Raw genomic sequence first — 23,151 nt, forward strand, 5'->3', positions numbered from 1 at the left:
GTCCACGACTCAGAGTTTCCAAGTAACTCTCTGGATGACGAAAATACTGGCATGCAACGGCTATCTGTGTCCTTTGCTTTTTTGTCATATCTCTAAACCTAGCTTCTGGGTGGGTGGGGGACGTTTAGATAAACGGTGGGAGCAGTAGTAGGTAGTGAGACTGTGGGAATGTAGCTCCCACAATTACCTTCACTGTCCGATACCGCACAATGATAATCATCAATAATGTACGTATCATCCGATTTGTAGACATGTGTCCGTGGAAGGTCCCTTATATGGTCTTGAACATCTGGCAGCGAGTGACTGGAACCATAATTGCCATAATAGTAATAATATCTACTGTTGTGACTGTCATACGGGTCACGACCTAAGCTTGAAGATCTCCCAGAACTCGTCAATTTCCCTAAAGGGCTGAATGGATTCTCCTCCTCAGAGTACTGCCGAGTTGGATGGCGTCCTCTGTAGCCAGAAGGGTAGGAACGGTCATCTCTCTCGTAGGATCTGCTTCGATAATTATGATAATCTCTGGCTGAGATCTTGTCCATGCCATAGCCATGGGAACGGGAGCGGCCAGAGGAAGTGTAGTAAATCCGATCGTCCTCATCCACAGTCATACCATAGTATCGACTTCCATGAGTTGTGCCACTGGTGCCATTGAAAGCACTCCTTTTGAAGCCATAATCCTCAATCAGCTGTCGCCCTCGAACGTGGGATGAGGGGTAAGCCTCACCTGTAGAATAGGAGGCCAGATCTGCTTCCACATCTCGAGCCTCCTCTATGGGGGAAAACTTTGAAATTTTCTGCTCCATAGTCCCCAACTTCCTGTGCTTGCTGCTGCGCTTGGAGGACATGACAGCAGGAGCGAGAAGGCTTCTGGAGGATGCCAAAGATTTTTGTACCCCGGAGCGGATGCCAGTAAGTTTGTAGTCGTAGTCATAGAAATAGGGGGATCCCCCACCCAAGCTAGCGCTCACGCTGCTGCTGCCCCCTAGAGGTCCATGCCTGTAGCTGCTCTTACCCCTGCCGTGGTGGTCGTACAGCTCATCCTGCATCGCTGCTTCCTCCTCAGGTGCCCTGCCGTAGGGGGAGCTGCCAGTTCCCCCACGCGTCGTACTGCCAGTTGTGCTGCTATGGCCATGGATGTCACCGGGGTAACGCCCGCTACTGCCATGATGCATCATGTCCCCTGCTGTCGTGCCCAGCCCATCCTTTGCCGTCAGCTCGCTTACGTCATCAATCATCATATAGTTTCTTGGAATGTTTTGTTCTAAACCAGGAGCTCCGTACATCCCTTCTGCTGTGCTGTATGTCGAAGGACTATCTACAGGGTGCCCATAGGCATTGGAAACAGTTGAAGTATATTGTCCATAAGAACTGGCTGTGGTAGTTGTGTAGCCATATGTATTAGCCGTAGTTGTTGTGTACTGGCCATATGAACCAGCTGGTGTTGTTGTATATGGACCATAAGTGCTTGGAGGCACAGTGGAGTAACCACTATAACTGTTAGAAACAGTTGCAGATCCATATGGCCCATAGGAGCTTGCCAGAGTTGTTGTTCCTGTGTATGGGCCATAGGCTGGGGCTGCACATGAAAACGTAGCATCTTGGGCTGTAGTAGTGACCACAACTGTTGGGTTGCTGATAGTCTCATAGTTGGTTGGCATCTTATGCTCAAGTTCAGCAAGTGATGTCTGTCTAGGTCTTCCAGGGTGAACTGTCAGGATATCAGCTTGGGGCTGCCCAGGGTATGGGGTCGTTTGGGTGGGGTAGGGGGACACAGCACTGGGATAAGGTGAGCTGTGGGTGGGGTATGGTGGCTGTCCAGGTGGTGCATGACCAAAACCCGTAGGCCCAGCTGGAGGCTGAGGTTGAGGCGCAGATGGTAACCCCAAATCTGTTTGGGGGTATGGGGGCTGAGCTTGTGGGTAGGTGTGAGAGGGATAGGATGTTTGAGGTTGATAGGTAGGTCCAGGAGGAGGGGCATGGCTCTGAAGGGTCATGGGCTGTGGCAGTGCCTGTGACTGTGACACCGTTGGGTAAGGAGGCTGATTGAATGTAGATGACTGGTATGACAAACTTGATTGCTGGGATGGTGCTGCTGGTTGACTCTGGGGATATTGACAGGAGAGGAAAGATGAGGTTGGTGGGTACTGAGCTGCTGTATTTAGGTCACTGGTAAACTGGCTTAGTGGAGCAGTGCTTGGTCTGGTTGTTAGTAGCCCATTTGTCTCATGTGATGCAGCAGCAGCTGCTAAACGCAAGTTATTCAACTCACTGTCAGACATATAGTCTCTGGTATCACCCATACATCTCAGGTAGGCAATATCCCTTCTTTCTCTCTCCTTCACCAAAGTCTCTTTTCTCTGATGAATTCCCAGTTCTAAGTATCTCAGTTTAGCATCAATCTCTTTCTCTTCCTCCTCCAGTTCAGCTTGTTGCTTTCTAAGCTTGGTAGACTCTTGCTCCACAGCCTTCAGCTCGTGGGTGAGATCTTTGAGGAGGCTGGCTTTAGCGGCTAGGCCAGACCTTGAGCTGGGCTTGAGGCTGGGCACAGAGGACAGGTAGATCTGTTGTTGGGCAGGTGTCATCATGGTCAAGTGAGCTGAGGTAGCAGTCTCATCTGGAGGAGGGCTGGGCAGGGTTCGCTTCACCTTCCGAAGCAAAGAGCTCTGCTGCAAGGCTGCAAGCTGGAGAGAGAGAGAGAGAAAGGCAAGAAGGGGAAGGAAAAGTGGGAAAATGTGTGGAGGGTAAAAAAACATGGACAGCATTTGAAGGGAAAATAACAGCATGGTCAGGGAAAAGTTGATGAGATACAACCGTGAGAAAGTTAATTGAGGAATAAAGAAAATCATGAATAACAGGTTTTTCCCATTAATAGAGAATGGTTGATGGATGATAAAAAAAAACAAAATACAAGAGAAGGGACACAAAGCAGCAAGATGAGAAATTAAATAAGGAAGCAAAATTAAATAAACCATGTTAAGAGAATTGGAATAAAGTTTGGAAAAAATGAGAGGTAAAAGAGGTACCAAATAAAGAAAAGAAATAAAAAAAAAAGTAAAATCAGAATTTATACAAAAGAAAACAGATCCAAGAATGTTTTAGCCAATTTTATGAGTAAGGAAGCATGGTGCGGATAAAAAGAGAAATATGCACAGACATTTTTCAAAAAAGTGAAAGAAAAAGAAAGGAGGAAACCTCAAATGAAGAAAAGGGTCAAGAAATAGAGGAATCAAAGAAAGGATGCAACAAGAAAACAAGGTTGACAAAGGAGACACATATAGACAAACAGACAAAGACAACAGGAAACAAGAGTGAAGTTTGTGTTAGAAGACATACATAAAGAAGAAAATTAGTGTTAGCTGTCATACAATTCTGTGCTGTACAGATTTACAGTGGGGCAAAAAAGTATTTAGTCAGCCAAAAATAGTGCAAGTTCTCCCACTTAAAAAGATGAGAGAGGCCGGTAATTTTCATCATAGATATACCTCAACTATGAGAGACAAAATGAGAAAAAAAAAAATCCAGAAAATCCCATTGTCTGATTTTTAAAGAATTTAGTTGGTTTTTAGTCTACATGTAGAGAGAATCAAGACCCAAAAATATTGATTTTTGATCCCAAGCGATGTCCCCATTTTGTTAGTTCATAATTGGAACTGACTTGAAATGATAGAAAAACTAGGCTGATATACTCGTAAATAAACTGCCATCTAAAACCAAATGCAGTAAGTCAGTTCTTTAAAAACCTGATGAAGTCCCAAAACATTAAATATAAGGATATTTTTCCCTATAAAAGCATATGAGTAAGATTTCTCATCTAATAATTTTTTAGGAGTTAATCCTGCTGTTTTTCAGAGCATCAGATCAGTTTAAGTAACTTTACCTGGTTCTGGAGAGCTTGTTGTTGATAGAGGGACAGTCTGGCCTTGGCATGCTCCTCTGTGGTCGGACTGAGGGATTTGGGGTCAGACATCGACCTATGCGTGCTTTTGATAGGTCGGGGCACAGATGGGTGTCGCTGGGGAGATTCGGCTGTGTAAGACTTCTGCTGAGGAGTGACGTGGGCCTTGTTTAGTCTGTCACTTGACAGAGAGGTCTCCAGCAGACGGTGTGGAGACACCGGTGAGACAGGGGAGTAGAGGACTTGTGGAGATTTTGGAGCAGTCTGCTGCTGCCTGATGATGCTGGAAATGGACTCGTTGTGGAGGTGGTTGTGAGGCTGGTAGTTAATGTCTAATGGGTCGGGTCGGCGCCGCTCAAATTTTGCTGCATTTGCTGCCACATGTTGCTGCTGGCGCTGCTGGTTGTGAAGGTCAGTGGAACTAGATGGTAATGTTCCGGTACTGGTAGAGGAAGAATATGGACTGACCGTAGTTGGCACACTGAGCTGTGGAGCTACAACACCCTGTGACTGCCCCTCTGGGTCAGTCTGGCAGGCAAGAGATTGTCCTTTTTGAGTTCGCTCTGGTCCAGAGATGTAGTGCACAATCTCGACTTTATTGGGGTCTGGTAATGTCACATGAATTGCTGGGGAGACTCTTCCTAGGTGCTCAACTTCTGTCTGACAGGACACTTCCCTGATGGTCTGGACTGCAATGCTGGAGGAAACTATCTTGGATGATTCAGCTTTGGTGTCTGTTGCTGAGGTGGTAGTCGAAGCAGTGCTCGTGCCAGTTGCAGCGGATTCAGTGTGGCGGGAGAACCGAGAGCGTCTTCTGCGAACCGGATGCTCTGTTTCAGCCTTATCCTCGTCGTCATCTGTTTGAACGGAGCAGTCAACGCTGCGACCGCGCCTCCTGGTGCGATGACGCATCATGTACCTGGTGTTGTAGAGAAAAATCCATAAGCATTTATGCTCGAGTCAGTGTACGCTCCTTAGATGTAACACTAGTCATACAATCTGCTATGTATGAACACTATGTATGACACTGAGTAACAAATTACCTCCTCAATTAACTGTGGCAGCAATGACAAATCACGGTTTATTTTTCAAATTATGGTGCAGATAGAGTGCCTGCATTCTAATGGATGAGATCAAGTAATGATATTATTGGGCATCTGAAGTGAAACCGATGTAGTTGTTTTGTTGATACCGTTGAAATAGAGTCAATGGGCTTTTTGTGTGGTATCTTAAAGTTGCAATACTCTGGTATTGAATTTTTGAGATGTCCAAATTATATTGGTATCTATTTCTGCATCAGGTCATATTGTGTGTACTGCATTACAGTAGATGTGAAGGACGGAAAATCATAAATGACTTAAAATGGCACACCGTCTTCAGTCATCGACACACAAGGTGCAATATGGGTATTAAGTATGTTTGCTTGTGGAAGACGACAATCTTCCCACTACAGCTGGATGAAAATGTGAGGTTGGGAGGTTGGATGCACTTCATTGTTACATTATACCACCTACATACTCATAGCCCAGGAGAGTGTTCCATCTCTCACTTCAAAAGCAAAGTAAAATTGTTACCTCTCCTCTCCATCTTCGTCATCAGTCTGTACACAACTATCCACAATTCTGCGAGGGGAGCCATAGAAAACCACACCATCTCCATCAGTTGTGTCGCGGGTCAGCCTGCTCAAGGAGCTATGTTTCCTCATACCAGCTCTGGCTTCCATCTGTTCATCTTGACTCCTTAGACATATCTCTGAGGAAGAGTTGGGGAGGGAGCGAGAGCTCATCTGAGAGTCTATGTAGGGATGCAGTGGCTGTCCTGTCATATCCAGCTGTTGAGAAATGTGAATGGATTAGAGATGTCAACAATCACTCATTACCAAAAGGGTTTTGACTTTTTCTCTTTCCTGATATTATGATTCCCACAAATAAATGCAACCAGTAAACACTATTTAAAGAAAATACTCACAAGCAACACTAAAAACGTCACTTGCAAAATTACATCCAAAATATCTGGCTCTGTTCTCAATATCTATGTCCATTAAGAAGATATGGAAAAATATGCTGAGGATTCCCAGTCATCAAAGTCATTGTCATTGCAAAAAATTAAAAAAAACTGGTATATGGAAAAGTAATCTTCAGATAGAATATAGCAAAAATATCGTTGAATTCAGGTCTTCAAACCACTTAAATGATCACATGTGTAAACATTACCAGGCCCTGCAGGTGGCTTCTAAAAAACATTTGTGAAAGAAAAGTTTGCTGAAATCTAGTAAAGTACTGTGAAAGGATACTGTTTGTGCATTAAGTCCAGCTGTAAAATCTTCTTTCAACTAAATACTCCGCAGTCAACTTTTAGTGGTGTTACAACAAAGAAGTACACATTCTAAGTGTTGGGAACAAAATGGAGGACCACTTAAAATCAATAATTGGAGTCAGACAGTGCTGAGGAGCAAAAAACACGGAGTCTACTAACTGGACTGTAGAGAAATGTGTGTAATTTCTCTTAAGTAAAAAATATATATTTTTCTGTCTAGCAAACCAATACTGGAGTCTGGATTTTGCAGATTTCAGTGGAATTCCATTTGCCTGAATGGCTTTTGTATAGTGATAGTTTTGGTGGGGTAATGACTATTATGTGGGGCTTATCTGTATGATTTCCTTCGAAGACAATTTGAACAATTATATTTTTAAAAATTTGTGTGAACAGTCTGTTTCTGTTCCTACACGACTATGCTCTAGTGGTCAATTAAAAATAAATGAGCTAGCATGACATTAAAAATATGTACCTGTAGCTGACCCAAACAGTCCTGACCCAACAGGAGCCAGGCTTTTTTATATAACGTTTGAGTCTGACCTCACTAAGACTTTCCATGAAATATGGTTGGAAATCCCTTAAACATACAACAAAACATTGTAAACGCCTTCCCAGAAGAGTTTAAGCTGTCATTGTTTTGTTTTATCTTCAACATGATTGAAAAATTAAACAGTAAAAAAAAAACAGAAAAAATATTATGATAGCATAAAACTTATATCCTACTGTATTTACTATTTACACAATTCATTTGGAAACCACTGCTTCATAGTTACTTTAATGTCATTATCAATTTCTACAGCGATTATTTTGTAAATTAAGTATTTTAAAACAAGTGTTTGTCTGAAACCCAAAGGTTAAAAACCAACTTCCAATGTTGTTCAGTTCCTTCACCTGTATAGTCTGAGCAGCTGTCTTAAGCCGCTTCTGCTCTTGTAGCTGTTGCTGGAGCTGCTGCTGCAGAGACTGTATTTGGTCTAACTGGGATTTCTGCTGGGCCAACTGCTCCCTTTGGAGTACAAGTTGTTTCTCGCGTTCTTGCTGCTGCTGCTGTAATACCTACAAAACACGCACAGAAAAAACATGTTGGATGTTCTGGAAGAACAGTAATGTAGAGTAAAGAAAAAAGTAATGAAAGAAAATAAAGGTGTAGGTGCAACAATGAAAATAGACAACAGAAGAGGGATACAAAAGGCCATGAAGTAGGTCTCAAAACTGCAAAGCAAGACTCTTAAAAGCAAATGTTAGATGAAGCACTTGTATTGATGGATTAGTTATAAGAATGGTTCCTAGTTAGTTGAAGCGCAACTAAAGCAAAGTGCTGCATATGCTGGTAATTGTTACCAGTATAAAAAGCCTTATATCAAATATTTGAAGCATTTTCTTCACAGCTCAAACAATAGACTGGTGCAAGAAAAAGGGTTAGGTAATAATTTTAACTGCATGTTATGAGATGTGTATTAATAAAACATTCCTTTTCTTGTTCATTCTCACTAAGAGGGGTGTGGGTTTCACCTGTTTAACAGAGTTAACTTGAAAGAGTTTCAACTGCTTGTTCTAATAAAGAGAAGAAAATGCTTATGTTAGATGTTTGTGTTGTTTTTCCTAATACATTTAAAATTGTTAACAAAGAAACAAATAAATGTAAATATGCTCTTAAAATTATCACTAATTTACATAACTTTTGACAGAACAAATTGATCATAAAACTTGCTTGTTTTTTTTTTTTTTATAAAGAACAAACACTGACATACAACACATACATATGCATACAACAGTCATACAAACACAAAGACTAAATCCCATTTCCACAGTGTGAATTAAAATTGTATTAATTAATGCCAGGAAATTAGGATTAGTTGTAGTTCTTTAAAAATTATAAAAAAAGGGGGGATATATTTTTAAAACAAAGGGGTCTAAGTTTAGTTTGCAAATATAAAAAATAAAAGCATTTATAAATATTTTATTTATTCGGCCAGGTAAATAATTTCTTTTTTAACTTGACATATCTAATGTTTTATATTTGGTATTATTGTGGGGAAGAAACAGTAGCCTGAAAATATTTAACACTGTCTAAGCTGGTGTAAGACAAGGTATTCTGTGTTATTTCAGATTTAATTTGTCCTAAATCAGCAAAGAAAATGTTATGGTATTCTAAAAAAACAAAACAAAACAAAAAAAACAACTTCTATAATCTCAGCTGTCCCAGTATATTTCTGTGGTCATACTATATCTTGCTAAAGTTTCAAAACACTATAACACATGATTAAGAATAACGGAGGGATCCCAGTTAATGTTGGGGTAACACTAGGTAAAAGGATTCATTTCAAGAAAAACTGCAATCACACAGTTTAAAGTGACTTAGAAATTTAGAATAGATACATTTTCCTGACATACAGTACATCTAATCAAGGATTATTACATGGGGATTTTTTTTGTTATACCAGTTTTTAATTATAAAGTAACTACTTGAAGGGGTTGTTACAGTTTGAATAAAAACTAAAATCCACTGAAAAATAATTTAAAAAGAACTGAAAAGTATGCATACACATTATACACACATTTGCTGGTTTATCAAATAAATTAGAAAAAATAGGAGCACTTTGCATGACAAACACTCAAATAATGAAAATAAATTTAAAATCAGTAAAATACCACAAGTAACATGACTAACAAAACAAAAACTAACAAAAAAGCATTAACACTGTGTAACTCTTAATCACATTTCCTAATTCTCCTTATACCTGATCCTTGATGTTCTGCAGCTCTTGTAATTCCCTCTGCACCAGAATTTGCTCCTTCTCCCTATGTAACTTTAGCTCCATTCTTTCGCGCTCAAGTTCTTCTTGCAGTCGCAGCTGACGAAGTTTCTCTAACTCAACACGCTCCCTCTCCATCTGTAGGAGTTGTTCCTGTTGACGGTGAAGCCTCTCTGCCTCCGTTTCGCCCTCTTTATGCATAGCACCTGGTGGAGGGAAAGGGGGAAGACCACATGGAATTGGCAAGCCACCAGCTGGGACTGATGGACCTGCAGCAGATTGGGTGTAGCCTTGAGTTATTGCTGGACTTGAAGGTGGGTATGCATGGGCAGCAGGAGGCGGCTGAGGCTGCTGAGCCATTGTCATCGGTTGCTGTTGGGTGTTCAGATGTGTCTGGGACAGATTTATTGGTTGCTGCTGTGATTCAGACAAATTCACCACAGCTCCTGGTACTGAAGTGACATCTACTGATGTTACTTTGGCACCTTTACCAAGATAAACAGGTTCCTCTTGGAGTGTTGAGCTAGTAGCTGTTGAAGACACAGGCACAAGGGCTCCTCCTGGTGCTGAAGTCGATGTAGCAGTTGTGGTAAAGACAGTGACTGAGGTAGTCTGAAGCAGACCTGGTGCTGGGTAGCGGAGTGGTACTTGTCCAGTCAATGGCATTCTTGGGCTAATTGGCAATCTAGTGAGACTTGCCAGGGGCACTGGCGTCATGTTAGGAGAAGCATATGGCCTGTAGACTCCTCTCAGTAGAGGTCGAAGTACAGAAGCAGGCTGGGTGGTGATGGGAAGAGTTGAGGCAATAGGAGTCTGAATAGTAGAGTAAATCATTCCATCCGAGGACCTAATAGCAGCAGGGTACATGGCTCTTAGACTAGCCTGCCTGGCATTAATAAGATTTGTTAGAGCTTGATTTTGAGACATTGGTTTACCATCAAGTCCAAATATTAGGCTTTGCCTCAAGCCCATACCTGCTGCAAATCTGGAGGCTCCTGGTCCAGTACCTCTACCTAAGGTTCCAAACTGCATCAAGTCCGGGTTGCTTCCATATCGATCCATGGAATTAAGTGCTGCACACATTCGACTTATTTCCCTTGCAGTTGTAGCACTGTACTGAGCCAAGTTAGCTTCTTGGAAGCCTGCAATATCCCGAGCAGAATAACCATAATCTGAGCTAATGTTGGACAAGGAATTATATCTTCTTATTGGCAGTGCTTGCGCTGAAATTTCCCCTCCATGACGTAAGTCTGTATAGGAACCATATTGCATACCCATATATCCTCCATAGCTCTGTTTCATAGCGGTTAAATCCATGACAAGTTCTCCTGATGGCTGAAGTTGTGGTTCATATTTAGAATTGTAAGGTTGCAGCCCAGCATCAGCAAGGTTTGTATCAGACATCGAAGGCTGAAGCCTTCCAGGGAAAGGTAATGTGTAGGCCTTACGAGCATCCATTGGGTACTCATGGTACCTTCCAGGTTGTCGTTCATGATCAGACTCATAACTAATAGGTGGGGCAGATGGCGGTCTAATACCCTCTTTCTCAGAGACACCAACACAACTTCCACCAAATGGCAGTCTGTAAACTACATCACAGCATGCTGTTTGGTCAGGTTTTATTTGGCCTCCTGTGAGATCAACTGCATCTTGTCCTTCTTCTACCTTCACAAGTTGAGTTACTGCCCTTACTGGCTCTGGTCCCCCATCCATTTGTACAACCATACTATGTGGGGATTTACCCCCTGACATCAAACCAGGAGGACTGGACTTCCCTTTCAGCTCAATAGGACCAGCGGCATAAAGATCAGGATTAATCACTGGTGAGACAGCACTGACCACTGTAGACGCAGTGCTTGTCTGGCTAACTATCAAATTTTTTTTGGTTAAAGGTGAGATCTGGCCACTAAGGTTATACTTGGATAGAACTGATGCCTGTTGTTGGTGCTGTTGCAACTGATGGTGCTGTTGTAACTGTTGTTCAAGGAGCTCCTGCTGTTTTTGTAGCTTCTCTTGTTGTTTTTGGAGCTCTCTCTGTTGGATGCTAAGATCTTCTAGTTTGGCATCGATTTTTGGAATAGAGGGATCAGTTGGAGGAGAAATTGGGGATTTGTTTTGGGAAAGACATACTGCTGAGCCCATGCCCTGGCCTAGATCTATGCGACTATGATGGGGATCACCGTAAACCATTGGCTGTTTTAGCTGGGTCATAAACATAGAGGCAGCTACAGTGACACTCACAGTGGTTGGTGTGGTGGTCTCCTGTGTGTTTAAATTCATAATTAGGGGTTGTATGATTGTTGAATGCCTGCTGCCTTCTGGTCCACCATGGTATTTCCTGCTTTCTGTAGCTAAGGAAGTAAGATCCATTCCCTGGTCAGTCATAATAATAGGTGCTGAGTGGGTAGCAGTTCTTAGATCTACAACACTACCACCTTGAATCATATGGCCCTGTTCAACCCTTGAAGTCCCTGGGACTGTAGATATTCTACAGAGGGAGATATTATCCATAGAAACAGACCCTCTGGAGTACAAGCTGGCAGTGGTAACCATGCTTGTCCCTACATTTACCTTCTCCACTCTTTGTGGCCGGTAAAAGCTGCGTGTGGGTGATTGTTGGTAAGGTGGTGTATCTGGGGGGCTTGCACATGGAGAATAGCTATCAAAAGTTGACTGACGGCTAAATCGAGTAGGTGAGGATAAAGGAGAAGTTGCAGTATTTACTGTCATTGGCCTAGCTGGAACAGGAGGTGGGGAGTATGGAGCCTCCTGGGAAGACTGTTGTCGATATAGGCGTGGGGAAATTGTTCGATGTGCCGTTTGGGTTCCCTGAGCTATCACAGGTGATGTTGGCCCAGAACCAGCTGGCTCCATTCTCAGTGCTGAGCTGAAGGTCTGTGTGGAGAACTCAGCAGTAGCCTTTCTAGAAGGTGAACGGATAGGACTTTGCGGTGGTGGTGGTGATGGAGAGAGAGGAGGACTGGTGCTCCTGTAATAGGTTGTATACTTAGGAGAACGTGGTTCAATAACTCTCTCAGCAGATGATGTTGAGCTGTCTCGCACTTGAACACCTCTTGTGTCTCCTATCCTTCTGGTTATTACTTCTCTTTGGCTGTAAGCCTGAGTAATTTCTGCAATCTTGCTACATACACTTGAGACTGTGGCGGATGATGTGGCAAGACTTCCTGTGTGTCTGCGTGAGGTTTCTGATTGGGTAGTTGTCATAGAGTGGCTTGATCCAGTTTGGGAAAGAGTTACAGCATCTCTGGCATAAACTCCATAGGCTGCAATGGTGGTGGCAGCCACTGTTGGAGTTATGCCATTTTTTCCTGCTTGGCTTTTGATTCTGTCTTTGTGTCCATCCTTTGCAGTGAAGTGTTGGCTTACTCTAACATCAGGTATCCGACTTCCACTCTCAGCAAAGGAGACAGGAGCTGAAATTTGGGTGGGACTTGTCCCAGGTGTTAGCAGAGCATTGCTTTGCTCTAATAGTTTGGCAAAGGCTGAGCCTGTGTCCAAAAGCTGCTTATCTGCAAATGAGGTCTCAATTTCAATCTCAACTTGTTCATCAGTGGCCTGTTGCATCTTTGTGATGTTCTGAGATGTCTGTCGGATTTCCTCGTAAATGTCATTTTCAATTTCTGCTGCTTCATTGTCATATCCTGTTTGATCTTGTTCATAGTCATAGTCGTCATCATAATTTTGTCCATTAATGTCTTCCTCATAGTATTGCCCATGTCGTGCATGTTGCTGTTGCTGCTGCTGTAGTTTCTCTTGATTTTGCAGCATTTCAGCTTTTCTCATCATTTCCTCATATACCTCCTCAGCACTTTTTAGAGGTTTGGAGGTTGATGATGGTGCAGTGGTGGTTGTAGTTGAGGATGATTTCTCTATAGGTGAGTAGAGAGACATAAATGTTGGCAGGTTGTATTCACTGCCTGACTTGTAGATTTTGGATTCATACCCCTCAGCCTCAGAGTCCAGACTTTGGGGCGAATATTCAGAAGCAGATGAACGATGAAGCTCTTCCATCTCTGCTGCTTGTCTTAGTTCCTCTGTGGGAGAAGCATCTTCAATTGGTGAGAGATTGCTAGGCGGTGTTTTAGATCTTTCTCTGCGCCGTTGTGCTCTCAGCTCCTCTTTATCCCTCTTGGTTTTCCGTGCTGTGCTTCTTATTCTTTGCTGTTCTACCTCTCTCATCTTCTCCTGCTCTCTTAGAAGTTCCTCTTCCTCTCTTAGTTCATCTTCTTCTGATGAGTCTTCAATGGTTGGAAGCAGGGGGCCATGAGAACGGTGGCGTGCTTTTCTCTGTTGCTTGGCCTCCTCCAATCGTTGCCTCCTACTTGGGCTACTGTCACTGTCTTCCTCCATTGATGAGATAGATGTTGGAGACTGACCTGAACCATATGAAGATGAAGTTGGGGGTAAAGTGGAAGAGTAGTCCCCTCTAGAACGCTCCTCAGGAGATCCTGTTAGGCTCTCCATCTCGAGCTCTGGCTCCCGATCAAGGTTTAGATCATTTTCATTGCTCAACTCCATATCTCGGCTGTAGCTATTGGTGTTGTTAAGTTCAATAGTTTTAAAGCGTCTCAGTCCTCCCTGTGATGCCATCAGATCTTCTTCCCCCTCCTCTACAGAGCCCTTAAAAACATCAGAAGAGGTCTTGGTTTCTTCCTCAAAACTACTGGAGTGGTGCTGCAGCCGCCTCTTTTCTTTCCCTGAATCAGAGAGAATGTGTTTATGATGTGTTTTCTTCGATTTCTGGTAGCCGTAACCTTCATCTTCCTCATCCTCATCATCCTCAATCTCCTCCTCATCTTCTTCATTGTCTTCATCAGCACTCATCTCCATTATTTGTCTTCGCATGAACTCTTCATCCGTCATCTCTGTTGGATCTGCCTCTTTTTCCTTTTCCTTCTTCTTTTTTTCTTTTCTTTCTTCCTTTCCTTCTTTTCGTTTACCCTCCCAGTCTCCACCGTCTTCTTCTTCTTCTAGTATATCCTCTAATTCCTCATCAGAGTCATATGCATCTGGTGGAATTGAAAGGGAACGAGGGCGATGCTTCCCTCGGTCATCTAAGTCTCTGTCCCTATGCTTTCTTCCCCTTCTGTCTGGCTTTTCCTCCGAGAGGCTCTTCTCTAGCAGTGGCCTCATCGAGCTCTCTAGCTTAGTGATTTCAGAGGGACTTGGAGGAGAGCCCCGCCCAATGATGCCCCTTTCGCTCAGCTTCATTTCCTCCTCCTGGATTAGACCTGTAATTTCACTGTGCGAGCTGGAGATCCCATCAGAGGAGTAGCCGGTATCACTGAGGCTCTGAGGGCTGCGTGACAAGTCATGGGTGCTGTTGTTTTTTGTATCCTACAGAAAAAAGAAAGAAAAAAGATTGTATGAGATTTAGTGAAGTTTAGGTGTTTCATTTGGTTCACAAATAATAGATACCAAGAACGTTGTTGACATAGCTTGCTTACAATGTAAATTGTTTTTATTTTCAATTTAACGGATGATGTTTTTTTTTTTCTACTAGGAGTATGTCAAAAATGAAAATCTTTTGCACAAAAAAAGTATTTAATACTGTGTCTAGAAAAGAAAAAAACAAAAACAAATACCAAGTGTCTTTACTTAGGTAAATTAAACACCACAAAGCCATAATCCTTTCCTTTTAATAGAAGATCTAAACAGTTTCACTTTTCATTTCAGGGATTGGGCTATATAAATGACCTATGAACCATACAAATAAAAAAAAATATTTAATAGATCTTGTCAATTTTGACTTTTTGACTATTTTTGTGAGATCAGTATAGACTATTGGTTGAATTTTGAATAATTAAAGTGAAACAAATACAAATACACTCAGATCACATCAGATCATAGGGCTTTAAGAATACACCATATATACGCAAAGGGTTAGAATGAAAACAAAAGTAAGGGGAGGCTTAATGATCCTATTATTATTTAGCATCTTTCAGTTATGGCTATCCCAATATATTATACTGAGAATACAGCATATGTAGATGAAATGGTAGAGCACTAGACCATTTCTCTCCTGGATTATCTATACACTATAATTAATTCAAGGTGTGAACCAGAAGGAAGTGTATAAGCTATAAAGTGCAGGGTGTTTTTTGGATCTTTTTTTTTTTTTTTTGCCGTCTTGTATTTATGAATTTGAGATAACCAGCTTTAACCAAATAGGTAGTTTCCAATAATCCTACATTTCTGAATATTTTCTCTTTTTTAATGATGGTTTAATATTCTAATTTTAAACAAAATCTTACTAAGCGTAAAAATAAGTAGAAATAAAATATGCTTTAAAACATTAAGGTTGCAAAGTTGCAATATATGCTATTTAGTTTAAAGGAATGAATACAAAGAAAATTAAATATTATTTATGTAGAAATAAAGATGGGCTCCAAAACTCCAAAAATAATAATCTTTAACAGTGTAAGCAAAACTTGCTCATATACTTGCTTTTATATATATATATATATATATATATATATATATATATATATATATATATATATGCTTTTTGTAAAACCTCAGCACGGATAAGCGCGTTAGAAAATGGATGGATGGATGGATGGATGGATGAATCGGACATGCTTGTCTGTGTGACATATAATAGTCTATACTATTTGTATGTCTTCAAACATTCCATTACCTTATGGATGGATGGATGGATGAATCGGACATGCTTGTCTGTGTGACATATAATAGTCTATACTATTTGTATGTCTTCAAACATTCCATTACCTTATTTACTTACTTTATTATAACAAGCTTTAGTTAAATTAAAGAGGAAAGAACAGAAATTAACTTACGTCATATTGCCTCGGCTTTTTGATTTCCTTTACTGGAGTGATCTGTTCTCCTTTCTTTTGTGAGGGTTTAGTCTCTTTGGCGGTTTGGTTGTCAGGTTCTGTCTTGGGCTTCTCCTCTGTTGGTTTCATCTGTTTCTGGGCCTCTGTGGTCAGTACTTTTGCTGCAGCTGGTGTTGTGGATTTAGCATCGGTTGCTGGTTTAGCAGACTGGGGAGCCATAGGTCCGCTAACACCAGTTCCAGGTTGTATTTTTTGTGTCTGGGGCTGGGCTGGTCTGGGTCCCTGCTGAGTGGTAGATTTGTGGAGAGGACTTTGCTGGGTGGTAGGAGTCTGGTGACGAGGTGAGCTCAAAGGCTGGTGCTTTGGCGACTGATGGGGAACAGGAAGAGGAGGCTCATCAAGGCCGCCTCCAGACAACAGTCGCTGGGTCTGGCAGTTGAGACATAGCCACTCTTTTTTCTGAAGAAAATAGAGAAAAAACACAAACGGCAAAAGAATCACTTTTTTTTAATCATAGCGATATATAGATAACCAAACCAAACATTTAGTCCAAAACTAAGACCCTATTTGTTTGGTTAGATAAAAAAAAGTTTGTACTTTGCAAACTTTTTTGTGATCTACTGATCAGACTTCTCCTTATATCATTGTTAATAAGAAAATGTAATAGTTGATATATGAAACAGTTAATTTGAATCAGAAGTGATTATCTGCTACTTGGTGTGTGATGAATTATACAAAGTGTTATGTTGTTTATGTTTAAAGTAATTGCAATGGATACTGTACATTTTGGTACACTAGTGCGGTGGAAGCGGCTTCTTTTATCATCTAACCTTTCTTCTTGGCTCTTACAAACTCTTAGTCTCTTTTAGTCAACAGTATATGAAGTCATAAAATTCTATCAAACATTAAGCAAAAATGGAAATTATAAACCGGGTCTAAACCAAGTATTTCCAAGCACTGATGTGATAAAATCAAAAGAAAATATGGGAAAGGATATGAGCCACGGTAAGAGAGACGAGTGAAGTGACATAAATGCCAGCCCAAAATCAAAACATTACTGAATGTGTTACACCCATAGGTAGTGTACCCCAAAATTTTACTCATTTGAAAGTAGCACTACTTCTTCATATTTTTACCCAAGTAAGATTAGAAAATACTAATCCAAGCATTTATTTAAGAAGGAGTAAAAAACTACTTGTTAAAAAAGTACTGAAGAACCAATCATAACATAGGATATTGGAAATTATGCAATAAAAAAAGACAAAAATGTAAAGCTAAGTGCTAATCATGGGATTTTATAGACTATAATACATTTAATACATTTAGTAAAGCAAACAAATCATGTAATTAAACAAAAACTATTCAAGGCAGAGGAATCACTTTTCCAAACGAATTTTCTTTTTAATAAAAAACCAGTGATAATATTTACAGCTTACTATGTATCTCCTTTAGGTTCTGGCTTGTGTACAATAGAGCACTCTTTTTGACATACGCATTAGCATGAATATACACTTTTGTTTTTAAATATTTTTTATGAGTTTTTACGGCACTAGTGTCTCATTTTTTCAACAGTAGGCTGACAGGAAAAGGGTAATGAGAGAGGGGGAGATACATGCGGCACACGTACGGAGGACTAAGGCCTCCGTACATGGGTTGTGCGCACTAACCACTGCGCCACCTGCACGCCCAATATACACTTTGCACAATGGATGGAGTAGCCAAACATTTTACTCAAGTATGAATTGTAATATTTTATTAAAATATTTCTAAACGAAAATATACATCTAGTAAAATTACTGCTAAAAGAATACTTTGTGAAAAGGTTAATCAAGTAATTGTAACAGAGTACCCACCTCTGGTAATAGATGGTTTTATAATTACAAAACAGGCTTCAGCCAAAAAAGGGCCAGCTGCCTGAATTCCAGTCCAGATCTGACCTATAGTGATTATATTTGTTAATCAGCAATTTACATTAAAATTATATATGCTGAGTAAAAATAATAATTCAGTTCTGTTATGCTAAACTGACCCAAGGGGTGAAGCAGTGGGATAGTGAAACACACCAAATCCAGTATTTTTTTTTACACAACATGCTTAAAGGGTATCCACATTTGAAGTGCAGTGCATTAATAGTTGGAAAATACTCAGCAATTTCACAACCATCCCAGGATAAAAAAATGTAGAAGTCACTGTGTAAAGCACCTCATGTTATTTAAAGTAAGAGTCAAAGACCAAGAGATATAAAGATTGCGCTTAATGTTTAGAAACAAACTGACACATTGGTCAAGATTCAGACAAATGCATGCTTAAATTTGCATTCAGATGACAGGGTCTTTCACCCTGAAACACTCATCACAACATCAGATTTTTAAGTGGATTAAATTTGACAGGTTAACACTTTGATTAGTATCCTCACATTTAATATGTCTTTTGCAATTACTCGCACTGCACTCAGAATGCTTTCAATAAATGGAATTCTCGTTTGGAAACAGAGCTGTCAGAATAGTGGCAGGCTGAACTAAGCTAACACAAGTTTCTTAAAGGCCAAGCCACTCTGACAGCTACATGCTATTCTCATCCCGTCAGCTTTATTCATACCACTTCACAGACTGGTAAACGTTAGGATGCTGCCTTCAACTGACAGAGAGAGAGCTGACTGGGACTTCTACATGAATAAAGTGCTTTTTAGTTGCTTTTATGAAAAACATTAAAAACAAAAACAATCATTAAAACTTGACTACTACAGTGAGTGTAGTAGTTAGTTTCACCCACTAATATCATTGTGTGAAATCTGCAGTAACAAGTCTGACATGTAATAATGTCAAAGTCTTTAACATAAAGAGGCATTCAAGCACCTTCCTAGATTTATGCACACTATTTATGCAGACTAATGCAATCGTTAGGTGCATTTTACCTGCCAGAGCTGCAGCCATAATTCTTCATTGTTTGTCACAAAAACAGAACCTTTTATATCTCTGAGTTATATTGGTGCAAAGGGCTGATGTCCAGTATTTACATTTAAAGCTAACATCGGTGAACAACAATTAAAAACTGGATGCTATGCATCCTTTCTTAAGTTTCATTTCCTACTACATAGTTTCCTTCCACTCATCTTCCACTCAACTGATAGACTGTTTAGAGACCCAGGGAACCTTTACTGGTGTGAAATAGAGCACTTATAGGGTTGCGCCAGTTTCCAACTTTCCCACAATAATTCATTTCTTGAGACACTGAATATGTTTCTTCCTTATCTATAAGCCATACCCATTACAATGAAAGACACAACATGTCTAAATATTTCCGTCCTTGTGCCTGATCTATGTTGATTTCAAATAAGGAGCACAAAGTTGGTTGTACAAATAAAAAAGTGGATGTGTTTTATTGAGTGTTGTGTGATTTATATTTGTATGGTTGATAAGTGAGGCAAATTTGTTGTGACCGCCCAATATAAATAAGGATTTTACACATGCTGCTGACATCACAGCTGCATTCAGCACTGCACACAGATGGCAGGTATGATAACTATGTGGAGAAACTTGTTGACAAAAGATTCTCTCTCTCCCACCTGTACTTATGGCTCCTGCTATTGACAATGACAGCAGACATCAAGATGTTATTGCGAAACATTTTGAACCACAGCTTTAAATCCTTTCATGCATAATTCAATTGAACATGATAAAATGAATGCTAACCTGTAAAAAGTCACTTTAGTAAGAAATCAATAAACCAAACAATGATTCACTGAGTTTAGAAACCTTCTACAGAGTAAGCGGTCACAAGAGGGGGAGTGGCGATCTAGTGGTTAGGTGGTAGAGCTTGGAATCCACTGCCACTCAGGCTCCCTGAGCAAAAGGCCCTTGACCCCACATTGCTCCCAAGGCACCGCCTAATTACACTGCATTCCCAAGGGGATGAGTTAAATGCAGAGAGTTTATTTAGTTGCGCTGTACTTATGAAGACGTAATAAAAATAAAAAGCTGGAAATTTAAATTTTTTTAATTCTATGAAATAAAAAAATTTCATCATCTTATTATTGTAATGTCAAACTTTCTTTCAGTGTCTCCAGTGTCTTTTCACTACCCCCACCACCATTTTCTGTCTCTCTGCTTGCCTCTATCCAGGACAGCTAATGTTATTTGGGGCAGGAGAGAGGCTGTATTACCAATGTAATGAATAATTGATAGATGCAGCCCTCTCTCTTCAACACTTATCTAACATCACTGTTGTGTTCCACCTTCTCTGTCTGTATCTATCCAAGGATGCTCAGGCTTTTCTAAATGGATCTGCAGTCCTCCTGCACCTCCTTTGTCTGGGTAGCTCTCTGAATCCTTTTGAGTGCTCATCTCTGATTAGGAGGCATTGAAAGACTCCCCATCTTCTAGAGACCACCTTAACAAATACAATTTCAGGCTGTGCAAATTACGTATGAATAGACAACCAAAGGGGTGGTTAAAGCCAATTAATGCATTTTAGAGAGGCATTAAACTGATAGAAAAAGATTAAAAAATAACTCCACTGCTTTGGAAGAACTTATGGTTTTACTCATTGTTGGTCTACATAGTTTTCTGCAGTAAATGTGCACTATAAACTCATAGATAATGAAGATAATAGATTATATCTAGGAACCTGTAATTATAAAAAAATACGACCCTATAAAAGTTCAAATAGAATTGATCAATCATCCAGTATTTTCATAACTATTCATTAAATCACCATCTCAGTAAAGAAAAAGCTTCTTTTTTGAGCATTTTCACATTCAAATTTAAAGAGTTTTGCAACAAATGTAATAGAGGATAATTCAACAAAAGGCTTCATAGAGTGCAGATTTCGGTGGCTGCTCAGACTCTTGCTGTTTTTCAACTGTGAGGTAAACCCTGCTGCCTTTTATTTTATAGAGAAAGCATATTGAACCCTGCAGATAATTCTGCAACTTCATGTTTGTGTGCGAGTGAATATGATCTATCCTGCAGAGTACGCAGAGGTGCCCACTTAACCTACATGGCACAAACAATCTGGCCTTTTGTCCTCCTGTCAACAAAACCCACTGAAATCTCCCACCGTTTTTTTTTTTTTTTTTGTTGTTGTGTTCTTTTTACAGTCTTCATGTCAAACATACAAAAACTTCCTTTTGTTTCACATTTGTTGATAAGACATTACATTCTATTCATTCCCTTCATACCTTCTTTTTGCTGCTACTCTTCTGTTATTTTCATTTGTTTTAATGTTGTGGTTTTATAATAGCTCAAAACCTTTCTATTATCTAGGAGTTTGTTAAATGTAACCATGTGTGTAGATTTAGAGAATCACAGTGCGTATAATTAGATCTTATCAGTTTACATCCTGCAATGTTGAATTCATCATATTCAATGGAATCAGAGTAAAAGGAGGCAAAAAACAATCTCATGTTGCAGATAAACAAAAGTTTAAAACTTCCAAATGACGAACAGGTATGAGAAAATTAAAGAGATTCTGATTGGAAGAATAAAGCAATTTTAGAATCTCGATGCTTTGCACTGGAATAGCTCTGCTCGTTTGATTGTCATATTCGTAATTTAGTTCATCACTTTGTAGATCAAAGTTTTGTTTTTATTTACTCTGGTGAAGAGCATGCATAGCTTATCACTTAAAATGGGCAATATAAGATAAGCAAACAGCTAAAAATAACTCCAAGCATAGCAAGGACCCTATCAGAATACCAAGAATGTAGTAATATGTGTTTTTCTGAAACATGGCTGCAGGATCATATTCCTAGCAGTCCCTCACCAGTGTCTCTGTGAGACGCTTTGTGACCATTGGTTGGGTGTGCATTGGGTGTGCTTGTAATAAAAGATGATGTCATTCAGGACACGTTAATGTGAAGTTTCTTCTTTGTAGCCCAAATATTGAACTTGAAGTTAGCTTTCATCCACATTATATATCAGAGAGTTCAACGGTGGTGTTTTGGCAACATTCAACATTCTGCTATTACCCACAATACATGTGACACCATCAGTACCTTCATTACCAAGCTACAGACAAAACATTCATATGCATTTGTGAAAATAAGTGGTGATTTTAATCAGGCTTCCCTCTCAGCTACACTTCCAACAGCCCAACAACTCATCTACTAGTGAAAACCAAACTTTGTTTTTCTTTTACGGAGATGTCAAGGAATCATAAAACTCTTAAGACCTTCGTCTATGAGATCAGAAGCCTGATTTTCTCTGCTTAGTATAAGCCTCTGTTAAAGAGGAGACCTATATGAAAGAGAAGAAAAACAACCATGACAACCTTCGCACAGGAAGCTGAAGAAGCCATGTTTACCGACAACAGATTTTACTTGAGTGGCAACTGTTAAGCTGTGTTCTATAAGAAAAGATGAAACAAACTGTACTTCTTAAGGAAGCTTTTGTCCTTTAGTGTTTGAAGTGAGATACTGCATAAAGGTCTGTTGTGGAGATTTTCATCTCTTCTGCCATCATCTGCTGGGGTAACAACATTAGAGCAAATCACCTTAAAAGCTCAATAAGTTGATTAAGAAAGCCAGTTCTGCAAACTTTCTAGAAACTCTGGAGGGGTTTCCTATGAAGAATTATTCCTAAATAGAAGAATATTATAGACAACTGTGAGCATCGTCTTGGGAAGACTGCCAAACATCTGCACAGTGCCTTCTGTAAAAAGCTTCATCAGATTCAGTGCAAGACAGAAGATCCTTACTGCCTACAATCATTTACATTTATGCAATAACTCAAATCATATGTTAAGAAAGAAAAAACAACTTTAAACAGAGGGAGTGGAGTCAGATTTCAGCTTTCAAAAACATACAATGCAGCAATTGAGTTGATCCCTTTCTGCTATTAATGCAACCCTCTTACAGGGAAAAAAAAGACCTTGCCTATTTAGCCAGGCCAGCATTTTCCTTTAATGACAATCCTTTCAGAGACATAGACAGGTATGGGGCTTTGCAGGCCAACAAAAGAAGCCAAACGGCTGCCATTCCAAGGGCTGGACCTGTTCGTCTGTTTCAATTTGCATGTTTTTTTAAAGCAAAAACAAGGGCTAAATGGGATTTTATATATATATATATATATATATATATATATATATATATATATAGCCTTGAACTCAGTGCTATGCCTGACATTTGAATTGAAAAAACTTCCTGGATGGGAAGCAAAACGTGGTCAAACAAGTGTATTGTCATTTTTTTAATCATATAAGAAATTTCAATCAAAATAACACATAAATGGGCAACAGTGGCGTTGGATGTAGGAGTTTGCCCTGACGGTTCAAGCCCCGACTCCGACTTTCAGTGTTGTTGTGTCCTTGGGCAAGACTCTTCACCTGCATTGTCTACTGATGGTGTTTAGAGAGCCCG

General features: G+C 40.1%; 1 protein-coding gene across 2 annotated transcripts in view; it reads right to left on the reverse strand.

Moving 5' to 3' along the window:
• Positions 1 to 23,151, reverse strand: part of LOC107099967 (protein bassoon-like) — a 99,464-nt gene that overhangs the window by 28,227 nt on the left and 48,086 nt on the right. For both annotated transcript variants that reach the window (XM_015398303.1, XM_015398302.1), the window contains exons 2-8: positions 15,795 to 16,253; positions 8,959 to 14,331; positions 7,730 to 7,771; positions 7,109 to 7,273; positions 5,476 to 5,732; positions 3,884 to 4,820; positions 1,019 to 2,687 (exon numbers count right to left, since the gene is read on the reverse strand). In XM_015398303.1, coding sequence (XP_015253789.1) covers positions 1,019 to 2,687; positions 3,884 to 4,820; positions 5,476 to 5,732; positions 7,109 to 7,273; positions 7,730 to 7,771; positions 8,959 to 14,331; positions 15,795 to 16,253 — 8,902 coding nt within the window. The remainder of the gene's footprint in view (positions 1 to 1,018; positions 2,688 to 3,883; positions 4,821 to 5,475; positions 5,733 to 7,108; positions 7,274 to 7,729; positions 7,772 to 8,958; positions 14,332 to 15,794; positions 16,254 to 23,151) is intronic.

This window comes from Cyprinodon variegatus, unplaced genomic scaffold, assembly GCF_000732505.1.
Source record: "Cyprinodon variegatus isolate N-32 unplaced genomic scaffold, C_variegatus-1.0 Scaffold925, whole genome shotgun sequence".
In the NCBI taxonomy this organism is placed as follows: domain Eukaryota; kingdom Metazoa; phylum Chordata; class Actinopteri; order Cyprinodontiformes; family Cyprinodontidae; genus Cyprinodon; species Cyprinodon variegatus.